Consider the following 22260-nt stretch of genomic DNA (forward strand, 5'->3'; position numbering starts at 1 on the left):
GACTCTAGTTCTCTGAAGCTATTCTTCTACTTTAAATGCTTGTGCTTTATGTTGACACTGCAGGGCTTATTCCTACAGACATTTTGAAACACCATGATTCACGTATCTCAGTCACTGACAGCATCCATGCTCCTGTAAGTGTTAATTATGTGACCATTTGTTGCCCTCTTTTCAAAGGAAGAATGAGAGGATGAACAGATGTGGACCTTACAAACAATCCGTCTCATTTTTCCCTTAAATAGAAGCAATCATGAGAGGGACCGGTGTTTCCCTTCTCTGTCTCCTCCCCTATTCTCAGTTCTCATGAAAACAACTCCTATCTTCCAGGCCTAAATGTTCCTTCTCAAGGAAGAATGGATCTCTGCTCTCAAAACAAGGCTGATTTCTCTGTTCCATGCTTGTCATAAGCATTAATCTCATGTTAATTGTCTTACTAAATGATACTCAAGAGAAAGAAAACTTGTAAATCTTGTTTCCTGCTGTACCTCTACAGTTAGCCAAGTGTCTGGTACAAGCCAGATGCTCGATAACTACTGAATGAATGAATAACTCACTAATGTCTCCTTTATTTAAAGTATTCTAGGCCATAAGTTGAGGATATATTAACCCCTACAAAGAACAAGTTGTCCTTCATACTGACCATGGTAGGAGATACAAGTAGCTAACTAACTTCTAGAAACCTATTACTTCATTGGGAAAATGAGACATGCACATTGAAAAGATTGTATTTTATAAGTCGGGGAAAATCAAATCAAGCCAGCTCATAATGTGGTGGGTGAGGTGGCTGGATCCCACATGACCAACTATGCAATTCAAGTCTCAGACCTAGTGGCTTAAAAAACACACTGTGTGTGTATGTGTGTGCTCAAAACCCTGAAAGAGGGAAGAAATGGAGGAGAAGAGCTTGCCCCAGGTGGGGTGCTTTGTCAGTTTTCCTTTCGCTGTCCCTCTCTCTCTCTCTCTAGTAAGCACACGTGCCCTCTGGAAAATTTTTTAGAAAAAAAGAAAATGAACCTTGGAGGCCAAGGGCAGATTGTTATGATTTTGATAATGGTTTGTCCCTCAAGGTTTTATGTTTTGGAATTTGATGTTAGGAGGTGGTGAGATCTAGCGGACAACAATTGTTTCATGGTGATTGCATCATGGAGGGGACATCGTAAGTAGATTAATGATGTCTCAAGAGACGTGAGACATCAAGTCTAATTCTAATATGGTTCTCATGAGAACTGATGACCACAAAAAGGAGAAAACCTACAGCTTGCTCTCTCTCTCTCTTTCTCTCTTTCTCTCTCTCTGAATGCACATCACATCCTCTGTGCTTCTATCATCCATGCCATAGGTGTAGGCCTTTAGACTTCCCAGCCACCAGAATTTTTAGTTTGTAAATAAACTTCTCTCTTCTTCATAAAATCACCCAGGCTCAGGTATTTCTGTTATCAATGCAAAAATGGACTAAGACAAAAATTAGGACAGTTAATTAGTGGTAGAAGGGCTAGCAGGTGACGTGGTGGTTAAGGACACTGGACTTCCACATGGCTGACCATGGTTCAAGTCTCAGACCAGGCGGCTTGCTTTCTCACTTTCCTTCTCTCTCTCTGGTCAAATTAAAATAAGTAAATAAAGTTAAATAAAATAATTCTTTTTAAAAAAATATAGTGGAAGATTGGAGATTATTTTCCCAGTTCCTAGCTTATTAAGTGAAAAGTGAAGAAGCAGTTGGTTGGATCTGCAGGGACTTTGAAATTCAGGGAAAGGAGAGGAGAGGTTTGGCACTACTGCTTTCTGATGGTAGTTGAAGAGGGAAGGAGAACAACCACAGTGGGGCAGGCACAGTCATGGGACATCACTGCAGTCATGGGACAATCTTCTACAGTCACACAACAGACACTTATTGGGCGTGTACTCTGTGGTAGGCACCATTCTGGGCTTTGGGGATGCAGTGGGTGAATGGAAATGTTGGGTTGTTGGAAAAGCCATGATGTATTTTTGCATAGACCCAATATTATAACGTCCCTGGCTTCATGGAGCTTATACTGCAGTGGAGAGAGTGAGTAAATATGAAATGTACAATTATGGGATGTAAATAACAAATCATTTTTAGATGTAAAGTTCACAAGAAGTCCAATTCATTGAACCATTTAATCGCGCTGGCTTTTAGAGCCAGGTGGTGATGCAGCAGTAACACACCAGATTTGTGTGGGAAAGGTCTTGGCTTACATCCCTAGATCTTCCTGAGCATGCTGGGAACCTGAGCATGGCATGATCCAGGCTGGCTGAGACTAAGGGTAGAGTATGATATGAAGACCCTGTTTGGGCTCTCTCTCTCTCTCTCAGGAGAGATAGATGAATAAAAATGTTATAATAGGTTTTTTAGTGTCTGTTAAATGACAATCACTTTTCCAGTTGCTGAAAATACAGCCATAAACAAAACAAAGTCCCTGAACCCAGGGATTTCCCCCCTCAAAAAAAAATCGTAACAGTGCCAGCAGGTGTCGTGGTCATTAAGGGTGCTAGACTCCCATATGGCTGACCATGGTTTGAGTTCCGGGCCTGGCTACTTTCTTTCTCATTTTCCCTTTCTCTCTCACTCTGTACCTCCCAAATTAAAAATAAATAAATAAATGCATAAAGTTAAATAAAAATAATTCTTTTAAAAATATATAAAATAAAAAAATAAATTTTAACATGACTGGGTGCTCAGGGGAGAGCTTAGTCCCAAATAACAAGAGGGTACCAGCCATGCCAAACTCTTAGGATTAATTAGAGTAAGCAGCATGTACCAGGTCCTGAGACAGAAAAGAATTGAACACATTCAAGAAGCAGAAAGGTCAATGTGGCAGAGAGTATTAACAAAGAGAAAGTTAAATGAAAATAAACTCAAAGAGCTGGGCAGGGCCCATCCCATGGGGCCTCCATGGCAAGTGTGTGGGGCTTTGCCAAAGTAAGAGAAGGCCACTAGAAGCCTGTAAGTAGAGAAAGTCCAAGCTTAAGCAGAATAAAGACAGTGAGAATAGCAGTTTGGCAAGAGAAGGAGATTTCTTCTGAAGCACAAGACAGTCCAAGGCCAGAAGCAGGGATAGGTTGTGGAAGACTTTACACACTGGGCTCGGGGTTTGGAGCTTACATTCCAAGCCTCAGAGAGTTCCTGGGGTTTCTGAGCAGTAATGATATGATCAAAAGGCTGATCTTAACATCCTACCTAATCACAGTGATCTCCAACTTCTCCTCTCATGAAACTGTTGTAGATGTAGTCAGCAACTTTTTAGTACTTGAGAAATATCCACATACAATTCAAACACTTGGACATGTGCATAAATACCTCCATGGCATCTGAAAACTGGTATGTCTGAGGGCCTAGGCTTTAGAATTGTCAAGAAATGTGAAGCTGCCAACTCCACTTGATTAGGAGTATTTTCCAGAATAGCTCTGTGGTGAGTAGGATCCTAAGGCTACAGGTGGACCAAGGGGGAAAGATAACCTTCCTCCATTAGCCAAGTCAAGAATGTGCCAGCGATGTGCTACTTTAGCTGAAACTTGTCACACGATAAGTGGTCATCTTAAGACAAAGGATTGGTTCCAATGATTTTGCTGGGCTTTACAAACTCATGAAGGAAGTGTTGGCCAAGAGAAAGGTTGGTCACCTTCCCTGACACCAGATACAAAAACAGCTACTTGCCTCACTCGTTCATACAGGAGGCCAAGTCCCAGACATTTTTTTAAAGAGATATTTCGCTATAAGGTGTGTGCACTCAAAAGAAATATTTTGCTATAAGGTGTGTGCACTCACTAGAAAGACAGAAAGAGACAGAGAGACGGCAAGAAATCACCCCCCACGGGGTTCAGCCATGCCACAGTCCCTTCTCCATTCTCCCACCCCCCACGGGGGTCAGCCATGCCACAGTCCCTTCTCCATTCTCCTCTCTAGATCTTGGGTTTGAACCATGGTCAATTCCATGGGAGTCCCACGACGTAACCATTATGCCATCTGCTGGTCCCATCAGACATTCTTTAGCTGAAAGAAAAAGAACTGCTTGATTTTATCTATAAATATCTAATCGAGTTTTTCAGGCTGATTAAGTACGGGGGTCAGCCATGCCACAGTCCCTTCTCCATTCTCCTCTCTAGATCTTGGGTTTGAACCATGGTCAATTCCATGGGAGTCCCACGACGTAACCATTATGCCATCTGCTGGTCCCATCAGACATTCTTTAGCTGAAAGAAAAAGAACTGCTTGATTTTATCTATAAATATCTAATCGAGTTTTTCAGGCTGATTAAGTATTATTTTTCTTTTTCTCAAGAATTTTGTCTGTATGCTTATGAGAGTCACAACCCAGGAGATCTTGGTTTTAGTTCCTGCTTTGCCACCTATTTCTGAGCTACTCTAAGCTATCAATCTAGCCTCTCTGGGCCTCTTTTACTTATCTGTACTGTGGCTGCCTTGTCTAGATTACAATCCTCCAATAGAATAATCCTGGGAGTAAGGAGTAAGTAAAAGGCACCCTACACCTCCACTTGAACTAGGGCACAACTAGACTTGTCCATTTGATTTCCTATGAGGAGACATTTTTCAGCTAGAATGAGAAAAAATGTTGAAGAAAATGAGAAGTCTCACTTTGTCTTTGGGAAAACTGAAACGCATCCAGGATATGTTCCTGGTGCTGAGGCAGTAACGCAGAGAGGGATTAAGCTTAAATTGTTGTTTACAATTTTCATACTGACTTCCTCAAACTTCAGAAAAAGCCAGAAGGGGTGTGGGCTGTGTACAGAACCAGCTTTGAAGCCAGGATTGGTGGGTGGCAGAATGAAGCTCAAGTTACAAGGCCAGACTGTGCAAGTGCCCTAGACATAAACAGCCACGAGGCAAGGAAGTCCCTACCTCCTGTCCTCCTCTCTGAGACTTCAAGTCACCTGCTTCTATGCAGGGAGAGATTCCAGTTGCTTGGACCTAAATCTCTTCTGCTCATTTCTGCTGCTGGTACAGAGCATCCCCACCTAGAACTGAGATAAAGCCTATCTGCAGGTGCAATGCCTTACCCATCGCGATCGGATGAGTTGCTTTTCTTTGTGAATGGGAGGAAGGTAAGTGTTGGCTGTTACTACTGTGGCTTGGAGAGGCAGCAGGAAACCACTAGCTCAAGGGGAGCTCTTGTGGCCTATTTGGGGTGAGCCCCTTCCAACTGAAGGCAAGAAGTCAGGGACTAGGAACCCATGATAAGTTGGCCTGTTTCCCCCTCAGTCAGGGTTCAGCTGCTGGGAATGTGGGTAATGGAACATACCTTAGTGTCCGCTGGTTCCACTCCAGCTCTGCCCCTACTGTGTACCTTCATGCATGTTATTTCACCTCCCTGAGCCTCAGAGACCTCGTCCTTAAAATCTACTCTAGGTTACTGTAAAGATGAAAAGAAAGCTGCCTCTCTCATAGATAGAACCCCCTATGTGCTCAAAAGTATTTAATGTTGGGCCCCATACATGGAAACACTTTGTCCAACAACATACCTTGATCTTCAAATTCCAAAGGATAAGAAATAGAGCTTTTAAAATTTTTTTTTCAGCTTAACAGTTTAATTGTTTTATTGAGTTCCCATTATAAGAAGAGACTTCAAAAAGTTCAGGGAAGGATCAGTGGAGTAGATTCCATATGGTTTACCACAGTTTGGGTCCCAGCCCTGGTGGCTTGAAAAACATACCACATGTGTGTTAAAAAAAAAACCATACTACATGTGTGTATGTATGTCCAAAATCCCAACAGGATAAACAAATGGAGGAGAAGGAATTGTGGAATGATCACACCCATGGAGGGAGGGTGCTCTCTCCCTCTCTCCCTCTCTCTCTCTCTCTCTCTCTCTCACAAGCACACATATACTCTTGCAATTTAAAAAATCACAGAAAAATGGAATTAAATTACAAGTTCACTTTGGTATAAAACATTTTTTCTTCTTTTTGGGGGGAGGTTTTTGCTATAGGGTGCGTGCGTTCACCAGAAAGACAGAGAGAGACAGAGAGACAGAAAGCGAGAAATCCCCCCCCAGGGAGGATGGCCATGCCATAACCCCTTCTCCTCCATTCTCCTCTCAGGATCTTGGGCACGCACACACACACACACCTGGTGTGAGTTTAAGCCACCAGGCCCGGGACTCAAACCACAGTCAACTACACGGGAGTCCAGCGACACAGCTATTATGCTAACTGCTGGTCCCAGGTATAAAACATTTTTGAAATCCATGCCTACTTTTTTTGAAATATGTATTGCCCAAGAATCTTTTGAAGACCTCTTAGTACAGAATTGAAGAATGTAATTACAGTTGACTGGAGTCCCCCCCTCCCCTTTTCCTTGGGTTGCATCTAAGTTCCAAGAGAAACCTGTATGACAGGGGCAGGGATCCAATTTTCCCTGGCATCTTCCTTTCTGGTCCTCACTATCAATCCATGCAGGCCACTAGTTAACCCTCAGTGCCTTCACCAGGCCCTTTCTCTCACAAATCTTTATCTGTCAAGCAAACCATTCTGTAGCTCCCAGGACACACAGCTTCTCTGGAGTCTTGCCTTCTTCTCCAGGGCCCCTCAGCCCTCTGACTCCAAAGCCCTAATTAGAGTTTGGTCATGTCCGCCCTACCCTAGGACTTGACCCAAGAAAGGAGATAGATTATAGAGCCTCTCAGAACTCACCATTTCCTTTCTAACTCTCTCCTGTACCATCTCTCTGACCAGCAACTTCCATATGTTTTTTTCAAAGCCATCATTTGTGAAGTGAGTTCCAACCTGCTTGTTCCACTGGCCTAGGCTTTGGAGACTCAAATGTCACAAGACATTCCTTCTCTACTTTCTGCTCCACATCCCTTCTGAGTCATGATCCCAGACTGAAGTAGCTGTAGCCAAACAGAAAATGAGTCAAGGGTTAGGAGAAATAGACATGCGCGGTAGGTGTAGAAGTCATCATTTTATTATTATGATTATTGTTATTATTCACAATAATAAAAATGCTACCCAGCTGCATTTTCAATAAATTTTTTAAAAAAAATTTTTGCCATAGTTCGTGTGCTCTTGCTGAAGAGAGACAGAGAAAAAGTGAGGAATAGCCCTCCCAGCAAGGCTGACCACTCCGCAATCCCTTTTCCTCCATTGTCTTCTTATAATTTTGGGCATGCACACACACCCGCCTGGCATGAGTTTCAAGCCTTCAGGTCCAAGACTCAAACCACAGTTGACCACGTGACAGTCCAGTGCTTTAACCACTGCTCCACCTGCTGGTCCCCTCAATAAATGTTTTTAACAGATCTGAGGTGAGAGTAAGGGTAGAGAGAAGAGGACTTCTTTTATCATTAAGAGTCCCCTATAGATCCAGAAAGTAGTCAAATTTTGACATCTCAGCTTGGAGATCTCAGTTCCTATAGTTTTTAATTCTTTGAAGGTTATAAAAGTTGATGTCTTCCTTTTGTGGAAAAAGGCAGACCCTAACATGGAGGGCCCACATACATTTTTTTTCCTCTAACTCAGTATAATAGCTAGAGCTATTTGCAGAACACCCCAAGACAAAGTCAAAGGAAACATCCAAAAATAAGCAAATGAAAAGGAAACACCAAAGAAGGTCTCATGACTTTTGAGTGCTAAAGTGCTCTCTTTTTAAGGGGATGGAAAGGAAAATTCTAGTGTTTCATCAGTCACCCTGGATCCTGAGTTGAATCACCAAGGCTCATCACCAGTCCTCTGCTGGCCAGGCAGCTCCAGGACCTCTTCGGGATGACAGCAGGTCTTCCCACATCCTTCTCTCATCACCAATTCTTAAGACCCCTGATGTTATCAAATGTATTCCCCACCAGAGGGATCTCAGCAGTGCCATGGGAGAAACTCAGCTTCCCTCCCTACTGGACTCTACACATACACACACACACACACACACACACACACACACACACACACTCCAAGTCCTTCTCAAACTTGAAATATTTCAAGACAAAAGACCAAGTTGGAAGATTCCACAAAAATAGCAGAGCAAATATAAAACATAAAACTTCAAGGAGGGCCCCATGGCCTGTGGTTAAAGAAGATGGATCTCACACAGCTGATCACCAGTTTGAATTCCAGCCCTGGTGACTTGAAACACATGGAGGTGTGTGTATGCTCAGAATCCCAACAGGATGGAAAGATGGAGGATGACCATGCCCCATTGGGGAGTGTTTTCTCCGAGATGGAGGATGGCCATGCCCCATTGGGGAGTGTTTTCTCCCACCTATCTAACTCCCTCTGGTGAGCACACAAATCCTCTGGAGATTATTAAAAATAAAGAACACACCTTCAACAATCCCTCTTAAGGGATTCTTCACATAGCAGTGGTTCCCAGCTTTAACCACATATGATAGCATCATTGCCACACTCTATCTGAGCCTCCTGCTCTGTACATGTATGTGAAAGTTGTTTACCGTAAAGTTATTTGCACTGAAAAACAGGTACAGATAAGACCACACCTAAGATTGTATCCTAATCCCTAAATCAAACAGGTCAGAACAGACTTTCCACCAGATCACTGATTCAATCCCCTTAATAATCTCCTGTTTCCAACACAGGTGATAGAAAGGAATGCAGACCCGGAAGTGACTCTGCTGAACTTCCTACGAAAAAACCGGACCCTTTTTATCAAAGTCCTGGCCATGCCTATCTTTGCCTTCAAACTTAGGCCAGCTATAATTATGACAATCAAATGTCTCCATTCTGTCAACCCTCTTCCTCCTCTGCCCTTTGCTCTTTGTTTTCAGCAAAGAATGGTTTTAAGGATATTGGGTTAACTGAGTTATTTTGGAGAGGATGAAGTTTACCCGGAGTTTCTTGAGTCTGATAATAACAGTGAAATAGATGCTAAGCTCCTACTTGAGCACTAGTTACTCCCTGGGGTATTTCCAGGTTCCCACGGGGGCAGTTAGGTAATAGAGGATTGGGTTACATGTGCCCTGCCCTTTCAGGAAACCAAATTCTCTAGATACAGTGAGAACATGTGTCATTAGAAAGGATTTCCTTGCCCTGCATTTGTTTTCCTACCCCAGATTTCCCCCCACCTTTTTATATTCTAAAATATAGAGCTTCACAGTGGCAGACATATTTGAATTGGTAAATCTGATAGAACTCTCAAGATGCCAAAATAAATACAGAAATAAATGACAGAAATTGCAAATTGGTGAAATCAGCTTCTAAGTTTTGTTTAAAAGGCCCACATTATTTTCAATTAGTTGTTAATGTTTGACTATTAGGAAATGACATATTTAAAAAAATAAAAATCCCCTTTCTTTGCTCTATTAATTTACACTACCTGTTTGATAAGCATTTGAGATTATGATTTAATTTAGATAAATAAATTTTTTAAAAAGTAATAGCAATAGGGAACCAGCAGTTAGCATAATGGCTATGTCACTGGACTCCCACGTAGTCGACCGCGGTTCGCATCCCGGACCCGGTGGCTTAAAACTCACACTGGGCGCGTGTGCATGAGTGCCCAAGATCCTGAGATGAGAATGGAGCAGAAGGGATTGCGGCGTGACCATCCTCCCTGGAGGGTGATTTCTCGCTTTCTGTCTCTCTGTCTCTCTCTGTCTGTCTGGCAAGCGCACGCGCTCTATAGCAAAAAACCTCTCCAAAATAAATAAAGAAAGAGAGAAAAAAAGAAAAGAAAAAAAAAGTAATAGCAATAGTTTGTGATTCCGAAGTCCCTGTAGCCAGTCTAGACCCATGACAACCAATTCCATAAATTGCATGAAAACAGGCCACAACAAGGGAGAAGGATGAACGAAGCAAAGGGGATGAAGCTGAGCCTAGATTTATGATTGGACCTGGGCCAAACAAGGTGGGGTCTGAAGTCAAAGGTAAAAGATTCCTCCCAAGACTCCCTCATTGGCTTTCACAAGCAATGCAAGTCACTGGGCAAAACTAGTAAGACACCGAGTTGCTAACTCAGCTTTTCTGATTACATGACTGAAAACTTTACATCCATTATTCTTCAAGAAACATATAATAAGCCTGTGAAGATAAAGTTGGTACTACTTCTCCCTCTTTGCAAGTGAGAAAACAGTCAAGGAGAGGTTACATCCGGTGTTACACAGCTAACGATCAGTAAAGAGAGGCCTTTACTAAGAACTGGGAGCAGGAAAGTGGCTTCTCAGACCTGCACCTCAGTACCCAGAGACCTTGCTCACTCCATCACCCTAGGGAGTCAGCGAGACTGGAGGCAAATGTCCACTTTGGCATCTTTTCCTTGACGGCCCGTCTTCCAGTACGTCTCACAGGAACCAAGTATGCCTGTGGCAGAGGAGGATGCGGCGCCTGCACCGTGATGGTGTCTAAGCATGACCCCATGTCCAGGAAGATAAGGTATCCACCCAGGAGCCAGGGGAGGGCTTTGTTTTTTTGCCTGGCTTAAACTTTCATCTCACAACTCAAAAAGATTTTTATATTTCTGCTGTCTCTGAATCTTAGATACTGCTAAAAAAACTTTTAAAATAAAAAATAAAGGGGACCAGCAGTTAGCATAATGGCTATGTTGCTGGACTCCCACGTAGTCGACCGCAGTTCACGTCCCGGACCGGGTGGCTTAAAACTCACGCCAGGCGCGTGTGCGTGCGTGCCCAAGATCCGGAGAGGAGAACGGAGGAGAAGGGATTGCAGCGTGGCCATTCCCCCTGGCGGGTGATTTCTCGCTTTCTGTCTCTCTCTCTCTCTCTCTCTCTCTCTCTCTGTCTGGCGAGCGCATGCGCCCTATAGGGAAAACCTCTCCAAAAAGAAATAAAATAAAATAAAAAATAAAGCAAGCCAATAACAGAGGTGGGTTATCTACTGAGATCATATACAAACTAATTACATGTTCCATGCCATTTCCGGGAGATCATGGACCTCTCGAGATCCATCTATGCACCCTAGGTATAAAAACCCCAATTTAGGCCAATCACTCATCTTACAAATGAGGAAATTGAGGCTCTAAGTCAAGTGACTTGCTCAAGGTCAACTAATAAGCTATAGAACAAGGACTTAAACCCACATTTGCTGTCTCTCAAGACAGTGCTGTTTCAACTGTGGGCTGGATCAACCATGCAGATTAAGGACCCAGGCTATAATTTCAGCCTTTACTTAATGGCCAGATTCTAGAACTTGGGCTTCTTCCGAACCATTGGCCCAATAAATCAAGAGGTAGCTTTAGAACATGGTCATCCAACATTACCAAATGATCTTATCAATAAAGTTTCAAATTAATAAGCAAATAAATAAATAAATAAATAATGTGCACATCTGGGAAAAAGATGTAAGTGTGCCTTTTGCTTGTTATTAGGTCAATGTCCCAAGAACACTAGTTGAAAGCCAACCACATTCCTACTAACGTGAATCCATTCCTATTCCTAAGTGGGTCTGTTTTGGGCTTAGAAGTTTCTTCTAAAGTTCAGGATGCTTGCCCAGTTATTAGAGGTGCACAGAGTCAGAAAAGAGGACCTCAAACTCATCTTCTCTGCCTATCCTCTAGTTCCCCATCCCTTGGGCTGACTGATAAGCTTTGGAGGTTTTTTGTTGCCCTTCTTGGTTCCAAGTTTCTCATGAGACAAATCCATGTCACTCCTCTTGATTTTCCTTGTGTTTCTCACACAAAGACACTTCTCAGTCACTGCATGCCTGGTGCCCATCTGCTCTCTGCACGGGGCTGCTGTCACCACTGTGGAAGGTGTTGGAAGCATCAAAACTAGGCTTCACCCTGTACAGGTAAGACCATAGCCTAATTTTCTCACTTCAAAACTTTTATCCTTTTACCAAATTCTGTGTTGACTGTATGAGGGAATTTCAAAAAGATGGTGGAAATATGGAATTAAAATATGATTTCAGGAACCAATAGGTGGCCTAATGGTTACATTGCTAGACTCCCACATAGTTACCTGCAGTTTGAGTCCTGGAACCTAACAGCTTAAAAATGCCAGGCATGTGTGCTTGTATGCCCAAAATCTCAAGAAGAGAATAAGGGAGAATGGATTATGGTGTTTCTACCCTTCCCTGAGGCAGGGGACTGATTTCTCACTTTCTGTCTCTCTGGCAAATGCACAAGCCCTGTAGCAAAAAATTCTTAAAAAAAAAAATACAGGTTCATTTTGGTGCAAAATTTGGTACAAAAAAATCCACGCATACTTTATTCATAACATGCATTTTCTATGAACTTTTTGAACATACCTCCCACCCCTGCATACTGCCTGAGGTTTCTAGATTGTGGTCAGTAAGTAGGAACTTGGATGCATGTTAATCAGAATAATAACAGCTGTTAATAGATTTTTTTTAAAACCTGGAAATCTGTTCACATTTTACTAAATAATATTTTTTCTTACTTTTCCTACTTGAATGATAAGCAGTATTACTGAAACATAGACTAATGCTTATTGGACTATGGTCTGGAATAGATATGCACAAAGAATATTATGTATAGAGTGAAATGTTTCTGAGACTAACCAAATACAACTCAGGATTATTTGCTGTGGGACAGAGATCCTGAGACTATAATCAAAACCAAATGAATTGAGTATAAACTGATTTTACCACAGCATGAAAACAAAAGTTTCTGCAAACATCAGCCTAAGCTGGAACAAGGAAACTGGATCCAAGAGCAATGTGACATGCATTGGTAGAGTTAGAAAACACATCAATTCCTCTGTAAGTCACAGGATTTGGGGAGGGGGGGATGTCACAGGGCCAAGGGGACCAACATTGGGTCCTTTCTAGGCCGAAGGAGCCCAGAGGGTCTCTGGATTTAACTACGTGAGAATCAGTTCCAAGGTCAACGAAGGGAAAGGATCCAGCAGAGTCTAATAGAGTCTACTCAGAGGTCACAATAGGGCTGATAAACCCAATCCTAGGATTAGATTCCATTCCAAAATCTAAAACAGGACTTACAAAACTTTAATGTGCCTAAGAATCACCCAGGGGTATTAAAAATGCAGATTGTGGGTTAGAATGTTTGGAGCAGGAGTCAAACAATGCAGCAGACTCTGCATTTCCTACAAGCTCCCGTGGGAATTAGTACTGCTGGTTCGTGGACCATGGTTTCAAGGGTCTAAGACACAGAGCAAAAGCTTGGACTTTGGGAAGTAGAGCTCCCTGTGCGCTAACACATCGTAATTTTATTTATTTATTTATTTATTTTACATTCATTCACTGTACATCAGTACAGCATACAAAATGAGATTTCCCCATCCAGAATACACTGTATATTTGTTAAATCAATAATCTTACTATACATGTTATCATCAACAAATCATTTTTCCTTTCTTGTTTCTTATATATTTTGCATTCCCGTCTCCTTGATTCCCTACTTCTCACCCACGGAGTAATTGAAAGATGAAAGCCAAGTGAGATCAACAGTATCCATGTTGATCAAAGAAGGTAGCTTCATGGTCAGGGCTAAGCCACGCATGATATGGAGGTGTTCATGAAAACTTATATACCCTCTCCTTATAATTATTGATTTCTGGAGAATTTTTCTCACCCTGGGAGTGAGAAGTAATTCCCAGTTAGAGAGACTTGAGCACTTGACCTTGGGAGGTGATTATAATGATTGCATAATCATCTGGGTGATTTTTCCAGGAGCAGTCTACAGAAAGGAACACTGGCAAGCTCTGATCAAAGGGCTGGGGAATATTTGCTCAGAGTGGGCTCCACCATGACAAAGGAGCCCCTGGCTATGGGCTCTGGTGAAAGTTGGTGGCAACAGAAAGGTAAGGTTGTGACCATGCTTGTGTCTTTCCAGGAAAGGATTGCCAAGAGCCATGGGACTCAGTGTGGATTCTGCACCCCCGGGATGGTGATGTCCATGTACACACTGCTCAGGAATCACCCCCAGCCCTCAGAAGAGCAGCTCATGGAAGCCCTGGGAGGTCGGTCTGACTCTAAAAACTATTACCCACCCAAGGCAGATGGGAAGGATTTCAGGCTGCTACACACTCGATCCCAGCCCCACTCGAGTACCTGCTTTGGTTGTTTCCAAAGCAGCTACAGTTCACCCAGAAGCAGAGAAAATACCAGGCTATCCCCTGCTGATTAGAGCATAAGCTTGGAGCAGCCAATGCACTGCACATGGACCACAGCACCCACTCGACACCCTATGTCTCTATACAGTGACTTACTTGATTGCTTAGAGGCTGATATTAGTTTCCTAGGGCTATCCTAACAAACTACCACAAACTGGTTGGCTTACAGCAGAAGTTTACTCTCTCACAGTTCTGGAGGATTTCAGTCTAGAATTGAGGTGTCAGCTGGCCATATAGGCACTAGACGAAGGCCCTCCCATGAAGCTTCCTAGCTTCTGGTGATAGATAGGAGTCCTTGGTGTTTCTTGACTTGTGATGCATCACTCTAATCTCTGCGTCCACCTTCCCATCTTCCCTTTTCTGTATGTCTGTGTTCAGATTTCCCTCTTCTTTATATGGGATTACAAAACTCTCAAATCTCCTAACCTCATTAATAATCGTAATAGCCCAGTCACTGTAGGGTTTACCCTAATCCAAGAAAAGCTAACTCAGTTACACCTGCAGAGACCCTATTGCCAAATAGGGTCATGTTCAGGCCAGCCCTGTGGCTTAGTGGTCAAGGGAACTGTCACCCACATGGCCAACTGTGCAGTGTGAATCTCAAACCTGGTGGCTTAAAAAATATGCCAGGCATATGTGTTTGCTTGCCCCAAATCCCAAAAGGATGAAGAAATAGAGAAGAAATTGTGGCATGATCATGCCTCATTACAGGGTGCTTCTTCCTCACCCTCTTGCTCTGTCTTTCTGGAAAGCATTTGCACCCTCTGACCATTTTTTTTTTAATAATAATAATGAGGTCATGTCCACAGGTCCCAGGGGTTAGGAATTCAACCTATCTTTCCAGAAGACCAAATTCCACTCATAAGAGGGCCTTTCACATATGAAAGAGTCCTTGAAATTTTGCAATAGGTTTAAGTTACTAAAAAGGAGTTTATAAATAGATCCCTTTTCCAGGATTAGTAAACACCATTAATGGGGCATCAATACCTAAACAAGTCATGTATTAGATTCACAAATTCTTAGATTGAGGACTGATGAGGGGCAGAGGGTGGTATAAGCTGCCAGCTGCTGGTAGACTTCTCTTTCTCTCTCTCCTTCTCTTCCTCTCCCCACCTCCAATACAGAAAATCAGATTAAGTCATCTAAAATTCCCATCTTTCTTTGGTCCTTCTATTCAAGCTCCTTCAGCAGCTCCTAAACCCTAAAGCATGGCCAATCCTAACCTCACTCACCAACATGCAGAGAAGTATGACAACTGGCCTCACTAACTCACACTTCTCTCCATAACTCCCTTTTGACTCTGCTCTACACATTTCCTCTTCTGCAACTGGCTCATGCTGCCCTGAAAGCCCAGTACACCCTCTCCTTCTCTCTCTGATCCATAGTTTGCTCATCCTTCAAGCCAGGCTTCTTCTCGAAGCCTTCTCAGATGAACGTTGTTCCTCCTCCTCCTTCCCTGTCCAGATGTCATCCTTATAAAGTTTGAGGTTCTCAAACTTTGCCATGCAATGGAACTGCCTGCAGAGAGCTCTTACACGCAGTTTCCTGGGCCCACACCCAAAACTCTGATTCATGAAGTCAGAGCAGGGCCAGGGATCCGCATCTTTAGCAAATATGCTCAGGTCTCCTGCAGTAACCTGAAAGCTATTGAGAGGCACCACTGACAAACTAACCAAGCCATTACCCTTTGCCTTGGAAATTTTCCATAGGTTATTTCAAGGATCTCCATTATGAAATGTAGTTGTTCTCAACAGATACACACTGAATGAATAAATTAATAGATGGATGAAAGTGAGCTCACTAGGGCCAGCCAGGTGGTTAAGGCAACTGGCTCCCACATGACTGATTTTGTGGTTCAAATCCCAGATCCAGCAGCTTAAAAACATGCCAGGCATATGTACATATGTGCCCAAAATCCTGAGAGAATGGAGAAGGGATTGCAGCATGGCCATCCCCCTGGGGGGTGATTTCTCTTTCTCTCATATATGCCCTTTAGAATACTGAAAAAAGAAGGGGGGGGGGAGTGAGCTCACCAGTTAAATTATCATATTCTTTAGGACAGAGACTAAAATTGAGGTGGTCAGAAAAATAATTCTAAATAGATTCTGAGTACAGGAAAAAAGCATTAAACAGTCACACTGATATTAAAATACCCTGAAAAGAAAATCTGAGTCTATTTCAACTTTCAAATTGACTGATATTAAAATACCCTGGAAAGAAAATCTGAGTCTATTTCAACTTTCAAAAGAAATCAATGAAAACAAAGCTTACTGACAACAATGTGTCTCTGATTAGGTAACCTCTGCCGTTGCACTGGGTATCGGTCAATTCTGGCAGGTGGAAGGACCTTCTGCATGGTGAGTAGGTGACTGTGGGGACACTATACAGGGCCAGAATGACAGTTGGTCAAGCCTGGCACAGAGGAGTGGATTATTTTAGACTATCTTAATTGACTGTAAGAGAGATCAAGTGAGTTATTTCCAGTTGAATCACTGGAGTTTAAGCTATTTGTTGAGGATCGAGTGAGCATTACACCACCTTTAATGTTGTCTAATCAAATATGCAGAGGAAAGTCAGGTGATCTAACCAGCTATTCAGACATTTTCTAGGACTAATTAAGTGAGACATCTGGACAGAACAGGTAAGAGGCCCCAGCAAACACAAGAGACAAGCAAAGAATAGAGTTGATTGGTGAGGCAAGGTGAGTCCCAAGAATCCAACCAACTGGGAAGGTAGAAGAAGAGAAGCTGAATACGTAGAATGGAACCCCAAATTCACCCTAAGTACAAAAAGACTGGGAGATTCCTCTATGAAATGAGAAGACCTCACTAGGTTTTTGTGAAGATCAAAGGAGAAAGTACAGATAAAGCATGTAGCAAAGTCTTACTTGGCACTTAGAGTTCAACAAACTTGAGCCAGCCGATGGCTTGGTTGGTTGAGGAGGCTGAATCCCACATGACTGACTGTGCAGTTTGTGTCCCAGACATGGTGGCTTGAAAAACACACTGGATATGTATGCATGTGTGTGCCCAACATCCTGGGAGGAGAAGAGACTAGAAAGGGTTGCAGCACAACCCTCTCTGCCTTTGGAGGTGCTTTCTCACTTTCTCTCTCTCCCTCTTGCAAATGCAGACACCATATGACACAATTTTTTAAAAAAGACAACTTTAAGGGGTCTTCAAGAGTTTGTGGAAAATGTATATTATGAGAAAACTATGCATGACTTTGAAAACTTTTTTGCACCAGAATAAATTCATACTTTTATTTTCTGCCATAGGGCATGTGTACTTGCCAGAGAGAAAGAGAGAGGGAAAGTCAGAAATCACCCTCCCAGGGGAGACGACCACACAATACCTTATCGTCCATTCTTCTCCTGGGATTTGGGGCACATATGCACACACTCCCAGCAAGATTTTCAAGCTGTCAGGTCCAGGACTCAAACTGCAGTTGGCCATGTGGGAATCCAGTGCCTTAACCACCATGCCACATGCTGGCCCCTACACTCATACTTTAATTCAATTATTCCATGAGGTTTTTGTTTGTTTGTTTTTTTGGAGAGGTTTTTGCCATAGGGCACTTGCGCGCACCAGAAAGAGAGAAACAGAGAGACAGAAAGCAAGAAATCACCCTGCAGGGGGGGATGGCCACGCTGTAATCCCTTCTCCTCCATTCTCCTCTCAGGATCTGGGGCATGCACACACACGTGCCTGGCATGAGTTTAAGTCACCGGGTCCAGGACTCGAACCCCAGTCGACTACATGGAAGTCCAGTGACATAACCATTATGCTAACTGCTGGTTCCTCCATGTGCTTTTTTGAAGACCTCTTATAGTTACTACTATTAATGAAGATGTTGTTGACTTTATGAATAGTGTTTCACGTGGAGATCAGACAAATATGTCCGATGGCCCTCCACTGAGAGCAAGAAGGATGTGGACAGTGCATCGAATAGTGTTTCACATGGAGATGAGACAAATATGTCTGTGGCCCTGCACTGAGAGCAAGAAGGATGTGGACAGTGCATACCTTAGACCCAAACAAGAGGGACCTTGTACTTCAGAAGGCCCTTTGGTCCTCCTCCAGCCATTCTCAGGAGTCCATGGGCCAAGGTGACCTTGGTGACTAGTGCATTCCCCATGTATGCTCTGACCCCACTCCCAGACCCAACATAAGCCTCTTTCTTTTTTCCTTTCTTTTTTCTAAAGAGAGATTTTCACTATGAGGTACGTGTGCTCATCGGAGAGACAGAGAGACAGAAAGCAAGAAATCACACCCTCCCCCCAGGGTGGATGGCCACACCACAATCCCTTCTCCTTCATTCTCCCCTCGGGATCTTGGACGTGCACACGCATGCGCCCAGTGTGGGTTTCAAGCTGCCGGGTCCGGGACTCGAACTGCAGTCAACCACATGGGAGTCCAGCAACATAACTATTACACCATCTGCTGGTCCCAACTTAAACCTGTTTCTTGAGGCCATCTTGGGCAGATTATAACAGCCAGTGTCTGTACCCCAAGGTCAAAGGTCTCCAGCAAACAACTGTTTATGAAGGAAGTGGATGGAGCTTGGACAGTCAGGGTACTCAGGCTGGGGTGCTCACAGTCCTTGAGGCCCCTCACAGTACAGAACAGAGCTAGGATGGGGAGAGAAGAGCAGCGGACCACAGGCTGGGGCCCTTGCTTGTATGTATTACTTACCTCAGCTCCACAAACTGTTGAGATGACCCTGAAAGTGGGCCAGCAGGTGGCCCCATGCCCAGAGCCAGGCAGGTCACCCATGTCTGTGTGTCCCCTACTCTTATTACCACAAGAGGGAGCCAAAGTCAACAAACCTAGAAGTAAAATCGAAAGCCCTGCAAATTGCTGGTGCATATGAAAAACACTTAGGATATACCAATAAAGGAAGTTAAAGGAAACTTCTTTGCCTGCAGATGTGGGTGTTAGCCACCTTTCAAGGCACAGACCCTCAGGTTAAAGGCAAAAGTGTGGTCAGACACTGCACATGCAGCCAGTAGGGTCTATGGGACTACGAAGGGTGAAAGCAACTCAGTCCTAGAGGGAATTCACCAGGTTTATACCAGGCCAAGAGAAGACTGGGCTTTTTTCATTATTCCTGATTCACGGTCCATTGTGGATGCTCTCAGAGCTTTGGGTAAGAGAGGAAGTGCTGCTTACTTGGCCCCGCTGCCTTTGCTTCTTGGCTAGAATTAGGAAGGTGGTGGCTCGAGGCCATTGGGCAGAAACAACTGAAGTACCTGGAAGGAAGTATTTTGCTAGATATGTGGGAGAGCTTATTTGAGGAAGAAGATACAAGAGGTAATTTGAAGGAAATGGCAAATGAAAGTGCCCTAGCAAATGGAAACCTCCTTTAAAATTCATTGTCAACTCATTCCCAGTAAACACATGGAGATTCCAAAAGTCTGGAATATCTGGTTACCAAAATGACTTTTTCTCTTTTTCTTTCTTTATTTTTCTTATGGCCCTATATGAATGATAATATTCAATGTTGTTGCATCTTACATATACTAGAGGTGATAAATTATTATTGTCCTGGAAAATATCTTATCAGTTAATTTCACTGCTAGGAATGAACTTTAAAAATTGATATGTGTATGCAAATCTGCACATATAATGAACAAAAATGTTTATAACTATGTCTTATATAAATAGATACTACATAAATGTAGTGCAATTCTAAATATATATTTTATCAAAATATCATCAGTAGAATAGGGTAATGATAGTTGATTTCTTTCATTCTTCTTTATAGTCTACATTATTTTATACTATATATTATGTATTTGTATGTATTTGTGTGTGTATGTATATATATATATATATATATAAATATATCATAATATTATTTTATGTCTACAGGATTCATTTATTTTCAAAATGAAACTAAGGCCAATTTCATGGCCTGGTGGTTAAGGGAACTAGCTCCCACATGGCCAACCATTCAGTTCAAGTCCCAGACTCAGTGACTTGAAAAACAAGCCAGGTGTGTGTACATGCCTGCCTAAGATCTCAACAGAATGAATAAATGAAGGAGAAGGATTTGCAGCATGACCATGCCCCATGGGGTTACTTTCTCTCTCTCTCTTTCTCTCTGTTTTTCTGTCTCTCTCCGGCAAACACCTACACCCTCTGGAAAAAAAAATTAATAAAACAAAGAAAGAAAGACATCATGGCTATCCCTGTCCCCACAGAAACTACCAAAAGTGGCTAAAAAAAAAATCTGGTCTTATTTAAAATTGGCAAACCTTTCAGAGCTTATGTCCATTTAGTATAAAGTAGTTCTTGTTTTTCTTTAATTGCCAGAAGGTGCACACACTTCCCAGAGAGAAAAAGACACAGAGAGAGGAAGCATTCTTGGTCATGCCACAATCCTTTCTCTTCCATTTCTCCATCCTGTCAGAATTTTGGGCACGCACACATAGGATTTGAACCATGGTCAGCCACGTGGGAACTGTCTCCCTTAACCACTAGGGTATGAGGTTGACTCTAAAAAGTTTATAATGTAAGGCATCTCACCTTCTTAGGAGTCCAATGGCTGTCAGCAGAAAGAAACAGGAAAATGCTGTCTGGATCAAGGAGAGAATGATTCTTCCTCACTCGACAGGAAAAGTGACGTGAGTCCCTGTTTGTGTATTGTACCGCTTATGCACTGCTTCACGTAACCCAGGGCTGGACCAGTGCTTGTTAGTTTTAATGGCCATTCTCAACTTACAACTGTCCCAAGTACATGCATTTGTAAAACGCATTTGATCTGGGAGCTGAGCCTTACTGGTCTGGAAGGCTGAAACAATAGGAAAACAGAATCCACGCAGACAAAAGAAAAAAACACCTCTGCCACTGAGGTAGAAATGGATTTCTTTACGTGCCCCACTCACAGAGTCATCTTCTATCACTGCATCTCCTGTTCTTCGGAAAGAGGGCGCTGCAATTTCCCAAAGTCACTTGGCAAGTGGCCTCACAGCCAGGAAGTCCAGCCTTAGGCCTTCCAGTCTCTGACTTTGCTCTCTGAGAGATAGCAGTTTCCAAAAGAGACCCACTGACAAATTCTTAAAGGAATTACTTAGAGAGGTTGGAACACAGGGAAAAATAGAAAACCAGCTCCCTACAGAAAAGGAAATCAGAGAAGAGAGCTGGCTTAAAGAACACTACACACCTCATTCCCCTCATGTATTTTAGACCTACCTTTTTGCCATTCATTCATCCCGCTGGCCAAATGTCAGGCCATTTCACCTAATTATCACAATTAACCTTTACAATATGGGCTATTTCCACTTAATCTTTAGAGAGGTTTTACCTTATTTGAGTGTGAAGAAGGCCAGCAATGGAAATAAGCGAGGTGGGCTACACCCTACCTTGCAATGGCTCCATAGATCAGGACCTTGGTTGGGTCATCCATTCCAAAGTCAGTTCTCAATTTTGTGGTCTTGGTAATTCAATTTGAACAAGGACTGGGCTCTAAGGACCATTGGATTCACTTTAACCAAACTCAGAAGAACATGATAATTAAACAAGAAAGTGCCCCAATATTTCTTTAGAAAGACAAACGCAACTAGAAAGTGGATCTTACGATGACCTTTTCCTATAAGGATGAACCACACAAGCTTTCCTGACAGGAAAACACACATGGAAGACAAAGTATAATGAGATGGTTTCTTGGTGAGAATGGACGCAGATCATTTGCACCATGGATGACCCTTCTCTTCCAGGCAGGGTGGACCTGCTGAATGGCCAAGTGTCTCTCCCTTCTCTTTAAACCATGTTAATAGCTTCCATTTGGGTAGCTAAGTCTTGGCCAAGAACTTATTTAGGGAGCTTTGATTTCTCAGCTTTGATTCACTGGGTTTGTTTTACATTTTAATTCTCACCACAACCTTATTTCTAGGTTTTAGATACACCACATGATTGCCCCCAGGCACTGCTTATACTTCTCATTCTAACTGACACAAACACTGATCATTACAGATTCTGGCCTGCAGCACCTCGTCTGTAGCCCTACTAAGAACCTATACAAGGAACAATTACAAGTTTCCCTTTTGGAACCTAGAAAGACCTCAGAAAGATAGAAAAAGTAGAAGCCTTGGCCAAATGTCAGGCCATTTCACCTAATTATCACAATTAGCCTTCACAATATGGGCTATTTCCACTTAATCTTTAGAGAGGTTTTACTGAAAAGGTCAGAGTGCCGAGATGGGAGTGAGCCCAGTTCTGTCT

The 22260-nt window shown here is 42.8% G+C and overlaps 1 protein-coding gene across 1 annotated transcript in view; it reads left to right on the forward strand.

Annotated features, from left to right (window-relative positions):
- Window positions 1-4936: 4936 nt before the first annotated feature.
- The window catches only part of LOC102484619 (aldehyde oxidase 2), a 111534-nt gene continuing 94210 nt past the window's right edge, over window positions 4937-22260 (forward strand). Inside the window, exons 1-7 of the mRNA XM_006152997.3 lie at window positions 4937-5081; window positions 8564-8630; window positions 10262-10355; window positions 11621-11729; window positions 13756-13882; window positions 16331-16392; window positions 20574-20663. Of these exons, the coding sequence (XP_006153059.1) occupies window positions 5028-5081; window positions 8564-8630; window positions 10262-10355; window positions 11621-11729; window positions 13756-13882; window positions 16331-16392; window positions 20574-20663 (603 nt within the window). The 5' untranslated portion in view covers window positions 4937-5027. The remainder of the gene's footprint in view (window positions 5082-8563; window positions 8631-10261; window positions 10356-11620; window positions 11730-13755; window positions 13883-16330; window positions 16393-20573; window positions 20664-22260) is intronic.

The sequence above is a fragment of the Tupaia chinensis genome, unplaced genomic scaffold (assembly GCF_000334495.1).
Source record: "Tupaia chinensis unplaced genomic scaffold, TupChi_1.0 Scaffold000361_2, whole genome shotgun sequence".
Taxonomy (NCBI): Eukaryota; Metazoa; Chordata; class Mammalia; order Scandentia; family Tupaiidae; genus Tupaia; species Tupaia belangeri.